At 37.0% G+C, this 13,563-nt stretch overlaps 1 protein-coding gene across 10 annotated transcripts in view; it reads right to left on the minus strand.

The window, feature by feature from the left end:
* The window catches only part of LOC133655278 (zinc finger protein 618-like), a 90,552-nt gene that overhangs the window by 22,205 nt on the left and 54,784 nt on the right, over nt 1-13,563 (minus strand). For 9 of the 10 annotated variants that reach the window (XM_062055268.1, XM_062055273.1, XM_062055277.1 and 6 more), the window contains 6 exons: nt 10,528-10,605; nt 10,406-10,447; nt 5,351-5,440; nt 5,131-5,211; nt 3,653-3,742; nt 842-931 (listed from right to left, as the gene is read on the minus strand). In XM_062055268.1, the coding sequence (XP_061911252.1) occupies nt 842-931; nt 3,653-3,742; nt 5,131-5,211; nt 5,351-5,440; nt 10,406-10,447; nt 10,528-10,605 (471 nt within the window). The remainder of the gene's footprint in view (nt 1-841; nt 932-3,652; nt 3,743-5,130; nt 5,212-5,350; nt 5,441-10,405; nt 10,448-10,527; nt 10,606-13,563) is intronic. The other variant, XM_062055276.1, reaches the window with a different exon arrangement.

The following is a 13,563-nucleotide window of genomic DNA, read 5'->3' on the forward strand; positions in this document are numbered from 1 at the left end:
GCACTTTGGAGCGTTTTGACTGGCAAAAAAAATCTGAACTGTGTCACTTAAGGGCAAAAAATTTGATTTGGTGCACAGTGTAAAATGTAAAAACCAACGCCACAGAGCAAGGGCGGTGTTTTGAGTGATTTATGGTCTTGCTCACCTGTTCAAACTCTGCGTGGCGGCTATTGCATCCATTTTTTTAATAATCATCAAGATCTTTTCTGCATGCCCGCATCCGGACACGGAAAATTAAAGCCAATCAAAGCCAAAATTTCATTCGGTCCATGCGGAGGAGTTTTACAAAATGTAACTTCTAATTGTGACAAATAGACAATTATTTATTAAATCTGTTTTCTCCAAGTACTAATGGTAACATACTGTAAGCTAGCTGGTGGCGTTCATGTTTTATTTTTTGGTTGTGAAAAATGCAAACAGTCCTTTCAATAAGCATACAAGTGTAAAAGTAGCAACGTTAAAAGACACGGCACATTGTGTTAGATTGGCGTTGCTGAATTTATAGTTTCCAGTTTACTGAGTTTTACATGATGGTGTGCGACTTCAGAGGCACATTTCCACCCAAATGTTCAAATCACGCAAAAATCTGGAGCAGAGGATCAGATAGCCAGAAACGCGCACATCATTCAACAGTTCACATTTCACTCGGTTCCCTCCATTTGCATTGATCTTTGTTTAATTTCATCTGTCTTTTTGCTAATAACATCATGTGTCATGCTGACAAGCTCAGACAATTACAAAAGCATTCACGTTCTCTAATTACATGGATGATGAATGTTGCTTCACAAGCTATCGATATTGTTCTTTTAAAATGTTTTTTGAATAAACAATGCGTGCTTACTTTTTATCCTGTCGGTTTGGCTGTGGCCAAATTTACTCATGTCCAGGCTGCCACACTCCTGCACCCGCGATGTCTTCAGATCAAAGGAACCTAAGTCGGGAGGTATTAAGCACATATTAAAACAGACAAACATCATAAAGTACATAAATAAAGCACATCAGTGTTTCCCACAGGATTGCAATCTATTTGTTTTGGTTTGCATAATTGGGCATGACGCATGTGGATGTAATTTTTATGGACACTGTGGGGCAAAATGAGGAAAAAACAAAAAACAAATATGTTTAGAATACAGTACAGGCCAAAAGTTTGGACACACCTTCTCATTCAATGTGTTTTCTTTATATTCATGACTATTTACATTGTAGATTGTCACTGAAGGCATCAAAACTATAAATGAACACATGTGGAGTTATGTACTTAACAAAAAAAGGTGAAATAACTGAAAACATGTTTTATATTCTAGTTTCTTCAAAATACCCACCCTTTGTTCAGATTACTTCTTTGCACACTCTTGGCATTCTCTCAATGAGCTTCAAGGGGTAGTCACCTGCAATGGTTTTCACTTCACAGGTGTGCCTTATCAGGGTTGATTAGTGGAATTTCTTGCTTTATCAATGGGGTTGGGACCATAAGTTGTGTTGTGAATGAGAAGGTGTGTCCAAACTTTTGGCCTGTACTGTACATGTAAACTTTTTTGGTCACTTCTTTTTGTCTATGTCACAAACAGGACAGAGATGCCTGTGAGTGCTTTGGGAGAGGCAAACAGCAGGAACCATTGCTCGTTGAGAAGAGCCATACATGTTAAAGTCTTCAAAGGTGTCCAATAAGACCAGAAAAAGTCAGATTTTTTAGCTGTTGAAAAGGAGTATATAGAAGTGTGTGAATACTCGCTAGCTATAGCTTGTTTTCATATTCTCAGGCAGACCAGGTGCTCCTGAGGTGTGTCAAAAAGAAGTTATGATGCATACCGCCAACAACTGTACAGAGTTGTAATGACAAGCTAACTTCACAGACACTCCAATTATGATGTGTTTGAGGGAGGGCGAACAGGTTTCACAGAATCTATTCGTAGTGAACCAAATGTATTTGTAATGGATTGATTATATGGAAAATGCTGTATACCGGGTATTCATAAAGCATGGATTTGACTGAGATGCTGTATGTACATATTATTTTGACAAGTGTCATAAATTGAATGCTTTGGGACTAACTCAAGCCAGGGCTCAAACTTGTAGAATATCTGTGCTACGTGTAAGCTACTCATTACTATTTATTTTAATTTGTTTGTTTTGTTAGTCATTTTCTAAATTTGTCAGCACACACGACACAACACAAGGTCGCTACGTTTAATTATGTCTTCCATTATAAGTTTTAGCTCTGCAGAGGAACAAATCAACTTCATAAGCCAATCAAGAGCCTTAAAGGCCTACTGAAACCCACTACTACCGACCACGCAGTCTGATAGTTTATATATCAATGATGAAATCTTAACATTGCAACACATGCCAATACGGCCGGGTTAACTTATAAAGTGCAATTTTAAATTTCCCGCCACACTTCCGGTTGAAAACGTCTAGATATGATGACGTATGCGTGTGACGTCAATGGTTGATATGGAAGTATTCGGACCCATTGAATCCAATACAAAAAGCTCTGTTTTCATCCCAAAATTCCACAGTATTCTGGACATCTGTGTTGGTGAATCTTTTGCAATTTGTTTAATGAACAATGGAGACTGCAAAGAAGAAAGCTGTAGGTGCGATCGGTGTATTAGCGGCGGACTACAGCAACACAACCAGGACGACTTTGAGATGAATAGCAGACGCGCTACCGTGAGTACATTTGATTGCTTGCCCGTACGTGCGTGTCGCTATGTGCATGTCACGTACGTAACTTTGGGGAAATATATGTTTCTTGCCGACTCTGATGGCGGCCGGGGTGTCGTCGAAAGCTACAACGCCCGCCGCCGCCGCCGTCCCTTAGCTAAGTTAGCTTCAATGGCGTCGTTAGCAACAGCATTGTTAAGCTTCGCCAAGCTGGAAATTATTAACCGTGTATTTACATGTCCATGGTTTAATAGTATTGTTGATCTTCTGTCTATCCTTCCAGTCAGGGGTTTATTTATTTTGTTTCTATCTGCATTTGAGCCCGATACTATCACGGTAGCTCAGTAGCTAAAGAGCTTCGCCGATGTATTGTCGTGGAGATAAAAGTCACTGTGAATGTCCATTTCGCGTTCTCGACTCTCATTTTCAAGAGGATATAGTATCCGAGGTGATTTAAAATACAAATCCGTGATTCACAATAGAAAAAGGAGAAAGTGTGGAATCCAAAGAACCCTTGTACCTAAGTTACGGTCAGAGCGAAAAAAGATACGTCCTGCACTGCACGCTAGTCCTTCACTCTCACGTTCCTCATCCATAAATCTTTCATCCTCGCTCAAATTAATGGGGTAATCGTCGCTTTCTCGGTCCGAATCTCTCTCGCTGCATTGTAAACAATGGGAAAATGTGAGGAGTCCTTCCTCCGGTGAAGTCACGCTACTTCCGGTATAGGCAAGGCTTTTTTTTTATCAGCGACCAAAAGTTGCAAACTTTATCGTCGTTCTCTACTAAATCCTTTCAGCAAAAATATGGCAATATCGCAAAATGATCACGTATGACACATAGAATGGATCTGCTATCCCCGTTTAAATAAAAAAAAATCATTTCAGTAGGCCTTTAAAAGACATAAAAAGTTCAAGTTATTAAATTTTACTGAGACCCACAAACATTGTTGCACATAATAGTAAAACACAAAATATGGGCTTACTCATTGGTGTGTGAAGGGCAACGTGCTCCTGGTATGGGTTGAAATATTTGTACTGCTTCCCACAGAACTCGCAAACAAAGCTCCCCGTTTCTTTAGAAGACAAAAGACAACTGTAATAAATAAAAGACTATGCGCCAGACAGTTAATATTCAAGATGCTTTTATTACATGTGTGGTTATCTATTTAAGCCGGGTGCCCGAAGGCTCGTTTGTGTTTTTTATGAGCATGCGGCACAATTAAAAAAAAAAAAAAAAACAGCAAAAAACTTGTAAAATAGAGCAAAAAGACACAATGTAAAGAGAAAAAGCTGACAAGTTGATGCTAATAACTAGTTCAAGTACATGCCACATATTCAAAGCTAAACCATGATGATAAGCAGCAAGAAAAACTGGGGTAGAAAGATTCTTCGTAATTATGCTACATCAAAAAGCAGAATTGTTGACTAAGTTCTGAAGTTGAGAGAGTATGGCACTGTAAAAATGTGTAACTCTAAATTCCTAAAGAGGAATGTGCACGAGTACCGTAATTGACAATTGTGCACGATCTATGGAAATTTGCCTTCCTACGACACGCAGCCCATTTGGAGCAAATTTTGGAAAGAAAATTACTTCTATGACAAGCGACCAAGATAACTAAAACTTTGGGAAATTATCACACCCAGACTTAAGTTTGGGGTCGCTGGACATTTGTAAGATTCAACAAAATTCGTATGGTTTCTTTTTTGTGGGTCACACTTATCTGCAATAACAACAAACAACACAACATCTAGCTAGCTTCTCAAATAAGGAAAAAAAGCATTTTTTGAATGATGTGTTTTGGAAGATGTACACAGGAGGTATATATACAAAGTTTAGCTGGCAGACTTCAGCTAATGCTTGGTGCATTTGCAAACAGCTATAATTATGTACAAAGCAAACTATAACCTGCCATCCAAGAATGTAGAACAATTCTTCTCAACAAAAGAGGAGAAATATAACCTAAGAAAAATCTAACTTAAAACATGTGTATGCACGTACAACACTTAAGACCTTTAGCATATCGGTGTATACAATTATATTATGAAATGGATTAGGCGAAGAAGTCAACTGATGTACTAACTTGATGCAGTTTAAGAGGTTGTTCAAACTCAAAGTGATTACAAAGAATAAAAAAAGAACAATTATGATACTTATTGAAAATAAGATTCATAATCTCATTAAGGGAATTATAACTAACTTAACTATTTATGAAGAGAACTTTTATACATAGAAATCATTGATGTAATTGTGCTACATATTGAAAACATGAAGTGAACAGATGTGCCATTTTTCTCTTCTTGTTGCTTAGCAATCACCCGATACGAACATGTTCGTTTCCGTCCGGAAAAACACAAGCGATGAGGTCACTGACAATAAATTTTATTATTGATTTTTGTCGACAAATCGATGCACATTACAGGCTATGAAAACTGCAGACTAAAGAACATAAAATGGTCTTACTTGGTCCAATTTTATGGTAGGGTTCAATTGGCTCCTCTTCTTTAAGGCCGTCGATAGGTAGCACAACCTGCTCATATGGATCTAAGGAGGCGGGGCAAAGAGCTACATGTTAGAATTTGATGCAAAATGCCAGCATGTAGCTTATAAAATCTATTTTGTCCGGATGTCCCGCCCCTGCAATTTGCCATGCAAAACATGCAGAAAGAAGCCCGAGTTTTACCATCCACTGCGTGCAGGTCACGGTGTTCCTGGAAGCAGCTGTAGTATTTATACTTCTTGCCGCAGATGTCACAGGAGTAACGGAAGCCACCTTACAGATGAACAGATAGGAGAGAAATGAGCATTTGTTGATTCAAGGCCACACAGACAATAACATCCTCGCCCTGGCAGGCAGTATTTGGTGGACGACTGAACCCAAACTGTAATTTGAAGAAGGGTAATAATAGTAATAGAGAATACAAAAACGACACAGGCGCATGAGTTTTAAAAACAAGATCTTGCTGCAATAATAGGATTTCGTTTTGTTTATGTTATTCACTTGCTAGGAATATCACGTCAGGTGTGCAGGCTAAAAGGACATTAAATTAAGGATGCTAATTTGGCTGCATTAGGGAAGACAGTTCAGCCAGGTGGCTGTTAACAACAGAACACTCAATGCGCCTCTTGGCCCGGTGAAATCCTCTCCGTGGGCCATCTGTTGCATTAACAGCGTGCCAAAAAGAGCTGGTGGAAGGTAAAAATCAATTTCAATCTTATTTCCACTACTCGGGTCTGATGCCGAGGAGCCACCATGGCGCGAATTTACGTGACAAATGGTTGACAGCAAAGCAGTAACTTCTTGATTTTCTGTAACCCACATTACTTGGGTATTCTTACACTGAATATCAAATTCAATAGTTGTAAAGCATGCATTTCCACCAACAATCCAACAGTGACATGGAATAACACATGGATAGTGTATCTGCAAAGTAGATTTGTACATCTCTTTGTGATGGACCATTTGTTACGCATCTAGATACATGGGTTACAGTAAGATAAAAAAACGATATATTTTAAAAACAGAATGATTCGATAGGATGATAAAGTGAATGAACGATTCTGTGGTTAACATAGGTTGATGGACACAATCTTCTTTTGCGCCACTAAAGAACAAAACCATTCCTTCCTGTGCACACACTCCTTTTACTACTTATCCAGAGGAGAAATAGTTAGGACCTTGGCACCAAGCGCTCAGACTAGATCTGAGCAATTTCAGTCTATGAGCATGAAGTGATGAAAACTACTCGGATGAGGGGTCAAACATCTTTTAAGACAAACTGAACAGTCAACTCATCAGTTGAGTGCCCTGGGAATAACAATAATGTGGATGAATGAGAACACTCAAAGGTACATTCATCTTCAAATATATAAAAAAAGCACATTCTATTAAAGTCACATGCTTAGAGTATTTTCACATTTGTAAAAAAATATCATATATCCCCAAATATGCTGTAAGGCATCTTTAATGCTTTAATCATAAAATAAAATGACAACAAAATCACATGTCAATTAAAATTTATTTTTAGGCATGGAGCAAAAAAAAGACTCGCTGAATGAACATATTTTTGTTTGATGGGATGACACAAAAATGATCAAATAAAATGTATAAATAAAAAAAGTCTTAACCTTGAGTCCAATCAATAAAAATAAAATCCAGGGTACTTCAGAGCTTCTCTGAATATCTACAAATTAAGTCCACTTGTCAAAGGTTTTCAGATGTAATTTCACCCTATTGACATAATGGATAAGAACATGCTGATTCCAGAGGTCCAAAATCAAATAATCATATTACAGGCATATCTTGGACAGCTATTTGGGGACCTCACCGGGGTGGGGGAAGCAAGGGAGTGGTTAGCTGGAGTTGAATGATATGCCAGGCCTGTGGGTATTGACGGATGGCAAAGCTCGGCAACATTCCGCGGTATTGCAGTTCAGCAACCGCAAATCCGGGGTAATTATTTTGTGGGAAGCACTGGCACTTGCATTGTTTTAAAGATGAACTGTCAACTGACTGCTAGTTTCGTGCAATACCCAGCCTGTTTCTACACTCCATTAATATAAAAGATTCACTGCTGATTCTTATGGATTGAGCTGGCTGCTACCGACGCATCCGGATTGCTCACTTTACAAACCGGTCGCATCGGTTTATCTTTCACAACAGAGGGAAATAATACATTTTAGATGCATCACGATTGGGACATGTACGAATCTGAATCGACGGAAAAACGTCCAAATATTGATTATTTAAAGGTGCTGTTTGCTACTTCATCACAGTAACTTTTTTCAGAGCAAACAATATAACAAGTACAGTACCAGGTTTACCAGAATACATTTGTTTGACAATTGACTATATTTTTCACAAACACAAATGTAATAAAAAATGTTACCGACCCAAATAAAACTGGTGTTTACGGCGGTCAATCGCCCGGTGTCGTCAACACATACGCGCAGGGGGCAGTTGCACACATACAAAAGCAACCCAAGAGAAGCAACAAAAAATTTGCAGTCGTGTTGTTATTATGATAGAATACACATTCAATGACAGCTAATGCTAGCTATCCAAATTGCTATTTTTAGCTAACAACACCTAAAGCTAATGCGCATTCATGTGTTACGTACGTCAGTATGTACGAGAATCCGTTAAGAGGGCAGGATATACTGTGTAAAATACATTGGAAATTTGGTGGCCTGTAGGCATCTGTAGAAATTTTGCAAACAGTCCTCTTAAGTGTGTTAAATAAAGTAATACAGATGGTTTTAAAAAGTGGAACTGGCAGAGACACACAGAGCAAAACATGGCGGGAGGAGAGGAGAAGCCATGCTAACCCTAAGCCAGCTTGATTGTGAAGTAATGAAACAACATAAGACTACGCTACAAGTTTGTTTTTAATTAAATTTGTAGTTATCGTTTAGCTTTCTTTATTTTGAAGTCGCAGTGAACGATAAAAAAGCAGAGAAACTGAGTCGCCAAAGCCTGGGATTCTTGGGTTTGGCAAAGTGCTTCAGTTTTCAGTTTCCGCGGAATAATACACAGGCAAATGGACTCATTTGTCATCCGCACGATTACCTAGACGGAAAACTTTTGGCAAACATTCTTGCCAAAAACCAAATTATAGAAAAAGTGGTGTAAGAAAACTAAGGTACCACTGTGTCTGTAAGAAACTAAATAACTGAAGACTTTATAGGGGAATTAAGGCAAATTTCACTTTGTTTTTTTTTAAATAGTTTTTTATCTAAAATCCTATCAAATGCTATTGCAATATTTGTGTATGTGTATGCAGGGTCATGAACTATACTAGCAAAGCATCAAAATGTTACATTTGGCAGCAATGTCATTGATTCCAACATGGGAAATCTCAATCATGTTCTGAAGGTCAACTGCCCATTAAACCTTATAGGATTAAAACATAAATGGTTGTGCTTACATGTGGCATCGTATTATACAGTGCATTCGGAAAGTATTCACAGCGCTTTACTTTTTCCACATATTGTTATGTTACAGCCGTGTTCCAAAATGGAATAAATTCATTGTTGTCCTAAAAATTCTACAGACAATACCCCATAATAACAATGTTTTTTTTGATAATTTATTAAAAATAAAACACTAAAAAAATCACTGATGCACTTTTGGCAGCAATTACAGCCTCAAGTCTTTTTGAATACGATGCCACAAGCTCCGCACACCTATCTTTGGGCACTTTCGTCCATTCCTCTTTGCAGCACCATCTGGTTGGATGGGAAGCGTTGGTTTTCACCCAAAATGTCATTGCTGCGTTCATCTTTGCCTCTATCCTGACTAGTCTCCCAGTTCCTGCCGCTGAAAAGCATCCCCACAGCGTGATGCTGCCACCACCATGCTTCACTCTAAGAATGGTATTGGCCTGGTGATGAGCGGTGCCTGGTTTCCTTCAAACATGACACCTGACATCCACGCTAAATAGTTTAATCTTTGTCTCTTGTTCCTCATCATCTCAGAGTATTCCAGGTGCATTTTGGAAAAGTTTTTGCTAAGAAATGGCTTCCATCTGTCCACTATGCTACACTATACAGGCCGGTTTGGTGGATTGCTGCAGAGATGGTTGTCCTTCTGGAATGTTCTTGGTCACCTCCCTGACTAGACTAAAATTAATTCAGCAATGTACATGGACATCCTGCATAAAATCAACGCTTCCCATCCAAACCGATGGAGTTTGAGAGGTGCTTTAACGAGGAATGGGCGAAACTTCCCAAAGACAGGTGTGCCAAGCTTGTGGCATCATACTCAAAAAGACTTGAGGCTGTAATTCCTGCCAAAGCTACATCAACAAAGTATTGAGCAAAGGATGCAAATACGTATGTACAGTTAACTTTTTTACATTGTAATGATGGGGTATTGTCTGTAGAATTTTGAGGTCAAAAAGTACTCAATTTAATTTTGAAATAAGGCTGTAAAAACAAAATGTAGAAGGAGTGAAGCACTGTAAATACTTTCCGGAAGCACTGTATTGTGTTCCCTTTAATCCGTGTAAAAACATTTTCTATTAAAATCATTGAACACAAACATTCACTTCTTGATATTGTTCTATTTTCTTTTTTTTTACAAGCCCTGTAAAAAAAACAAGGTTAAAGATAGACCAATCGTGAACATGCTGGCATGAAAATTGACCATCTGGATTTTAGATACTTCTTGCTGGTTTTGATGAATAGGCTATTTCAGCAAGCAAGTGTGGGAAAACCATAACACTATTCAAACAAAACATCCCAAAAAACAGATCCATTTAATTTAGGAAGCAATAAAACCATTGCACTTTCATAATACACACATTATATTGATATATTATCAAGTTGACAAAAATGCTACCCTCAAGAATCAACTGTATCATATTTTTTGTCAGGCATCCTCTCTGGCCTACTTATTCAAACAAAGCTTTGGTTCCAGATGTTTGTAATTTTATACATACAACAACAGATTGTATCTGTGGGCATAACACAGACTGGGCTTTTTAATGTTATCCTAGTCTTTGTGCATGAAAGAAGATTTAAAAATAACTCCAGAACTCCGACATAGGAGTATTTTTAGTCCTAATCAAACCTCCAGCATGAATCCTTGGAAGGATTTTAAGGTGCCTGTGGAATAAAATGGCCCCGGCACAGTGGGTCTTAGCCTTATGCTAAGGTTGGACTTTCCCACATCAGCCTTTATTTCAGTTTATTAAAAAAATAAACAATAGCAAAGTAGATGTACAAGTATACTCACTGTTAGGTGTTGGTTGTAGATCTGCAACCATGCTCTCAGATTCTATAATGGGTTGAGGGAAAAAGCAGCTTTCTTAGAGCATGTTTAAACACAAACAACACTGATGCACTGTAGTCTCCTACCTCTGTGTGCCCTGACATGGGTCTGAAAGCAGTTGTAGTACTTGTACTTCTTCCCACAGACTCCACATACATAGGAACCTACATGGGGGAAGAAGTTGAATCAGTTCATGATGTCACTGAAAATTAATTGAACCAAACTTATAGTCCAACAAAATTAAATGTAAAAAGACACATTTGCATTGAAGAAGTACGAGATCAGATTATTTAAACCAGTGGTCCAGGTCTCATGCTACTGTCGTATACAGTAGGTACAAAACAAAATATCAAATTGAAATACTGTACAAAACACTGTAAATAAATGCCAACAGCCATGCCGGGAGTTTGTTTCGCAGAGAGAACATGATAATAATGTGGTTTAATGACTGTTAAATCCTATTTTGGTAGTGGATTTAATAAAAGCTGTTTAATTTAGCTTTTATTAATCCCCCTCTCCCACCATTTTAAAGAAGCAGAAATTAGGAAAGTTAATTTGTATTTCCAAACATATTTGTTTTACTTTTAATACTTTACCCACATGCTCCACTGCCAATTATTCAAATGAAGGATGTAATTATAAAAAGTATAATGATCAACCACGGTAAAACGGTCGGTATTAGTGGTTTAAAATTAGAATTATCGTAAAACTGTTATTGATAATTGCACTTTGATAAAAGTCACAGACGGCTGACACTGCTCATTTTTTGCGCTAGCACAGCTTTGCTAACATAAATACAAGAGACATTAATGTCTTTTTTCCCCATTAAGAAAGGGCATGCCCTAATCTAAATTTGAGCAAACACATTACTGTATTAACAACTAAACTATTCAAAGGAGCACATTGATCCTACAGGCTGTGCTCTCTTAGAAAGATCGATTTATATCCAAAGGAATAATGGCAACAGTCATAATTCAGAAATTGGAAGTAACAAATTAAAACAGTAGAAGATAAGCATATTCAAACACTCAAATGAAAATAAAAGGGCTTTTGGGTAGCCACAATAAATACAAGAAAGTTATGTGTCTATTTATTTATTTATTTATTTTTTTTAACTTAGGTAAACGATTTCAGTGTGTGTACAAGTACTTTTTGAGCACATTCAACATACCGTATTTTTCTGATTTTAAGTCGCAGTTTTTTTCATAGTTTGGCCGGGGGTGCGAGTTATACTCTGGAGTGACTTATGTGTGAAATTCTTAACACATTACCGTAAAATATCAAATAATATTATTTATCTCATTCACGTAAGAGACTAGGCGTATATCAGCAATCGTCACACACACACGTCAACCAAAAACAAGTGTATTTTGAAAAAAAAGAATTTACCTGCTACTACTTCCGTACCCATGCAAATTGATCATTTCAACATTGGCGGTAACTTATAAAAACTGAGAAGGGCTGAACAAAAATGGCACCGAAAAGGAAATCCTATACTGCAGGTTACAAGCTGGAAGTAGTGAAATATGCCTGTTGTTCACTATTCTTTATTTATTTGAAATTGCCTTTCAAATGTCTATTATTGGTGTTGGATTTTATCCAATAAATTTCCCCCAAAAATGTGACTTATACTCTAGAGCAGGGGTCACCAACGCGGTGCCCGCGGGCACCAGGTCGCCCGTAAGGACCAGATGAGACGCCCGCGGGCCTGTTCTAAAAAATTGTTTTTAAAAAAATAAATAAAAAATAAATAAATAAATAATATATATATATTTTTTTAAATTAAATCTACATAGAATAAACACAAGATACTCTTTCAATCAGTGCATCAACCCAAACAACCTCCCCCATGCACACTCATCCACACCCACTCACACAAAAGGGGTTATTTCTTTCTGCTACCAATATTTTGGTTCCCACAACATAGACAACACATCTGCAAGGGACACAGTCCCTGAAGCACACATGATTGTATAGGCTGCTGGTCCACTAACATTTTCATTAATTACTATTTTATATGTAATTATTTTTATATTGTTTTACTTTCTTTTTTATCCAAGAAAATGTTTTTTATTTATTTATCTTATTTTATTTTATTTTTTTAAAAAAGGGCCTTATCTTCAACAGACCAGGTTGTCAATGAAATTAGATTTTTTTAAAGGGTTTTTTAAACCAGGCCCAGTCCAGATAATGTCCAAGTCGGACTCAGCAACACACACCTTCATTCATGTACACAGAAAAAAATTAGGGAACACAACAGATTGCATATAATTTATAAACAAAATTACATTTTCAAAATGTACAGTCCAGATTATGTCCAGGTCACTCAAATTAGGGAACACAACAACAGATATCATATAATCTATAAACATAATTATACTTTCAAAATAAGCCTTTGAGGACTTCTCATCTTTTTTTAAATGTTTTTTGGCATCATTATCGTTTTCAACCATGTAACTTTCTAAAGTTAGAAAAAACTGAATAAATGTTTTAAAGAAAGTAATAGTAAGTGAATTTCTGTTTTTGGCCTAAAAAATAAACATTTTACCGAGTACTATAATTAAATTGACTAAATCATGATTGTCAATGAACTCTCCTAAAATAACAGAAACCACATTAAGCTTCATAAACAAACCAATCCTTAAACACATTTTTTCAACTTCCACCCAAAACAAAGACACAATATGACAATACCAAAACAAATGCAGGGTGGATTCAGGCTCCTGACAACAAAATCGGCAATCATCTGACTCTGCCATATTCCATAATTTTAACATTTTCCCTGTGGGTAAGAAGTTATAAATAATTTTAATTTGAAAATAACGATTTTGCACATCGATAGTGGTTTTATAGGTTAGTTTGAATATGGCATCCCATGGCAACGGGCAGTCAAAAAAGTCCTCCTATTTTCCATTTGTGTTGTATGAGGCAGCCTTCAAAGATTTCTTTATTAAATAAAAATTATATATTTTTCTATTTATTTTAGTTCCTTTTTGCCAACTAGAATTTCTTATTAGAGGTTTACAAACTAATAATTTAGTAGTTCCATAATTAATTATTTGTTTCCATCTTTTCCCAGTTACTCCAGTTAGTTGATAAAATGAAAAGCTTGAGCAAGCATC

Source organism: Entelurus aequoreus, linkage group LG08 (assembly GCF_033978785.1).
Source record: "Entelurus aequoreus isolate RoL-2023_Sb linkage group LG08, RoL_Eaeq_v1.1, whole genome shotgun sequence".
Taxonomy (NCBI): domain Eukaryota; kingdom Metazoa; phylum Chordata; class Actinopteri; order Syngnathiformes; family Syngnathidae; genus Entelurus; species Entelurus aequoreus.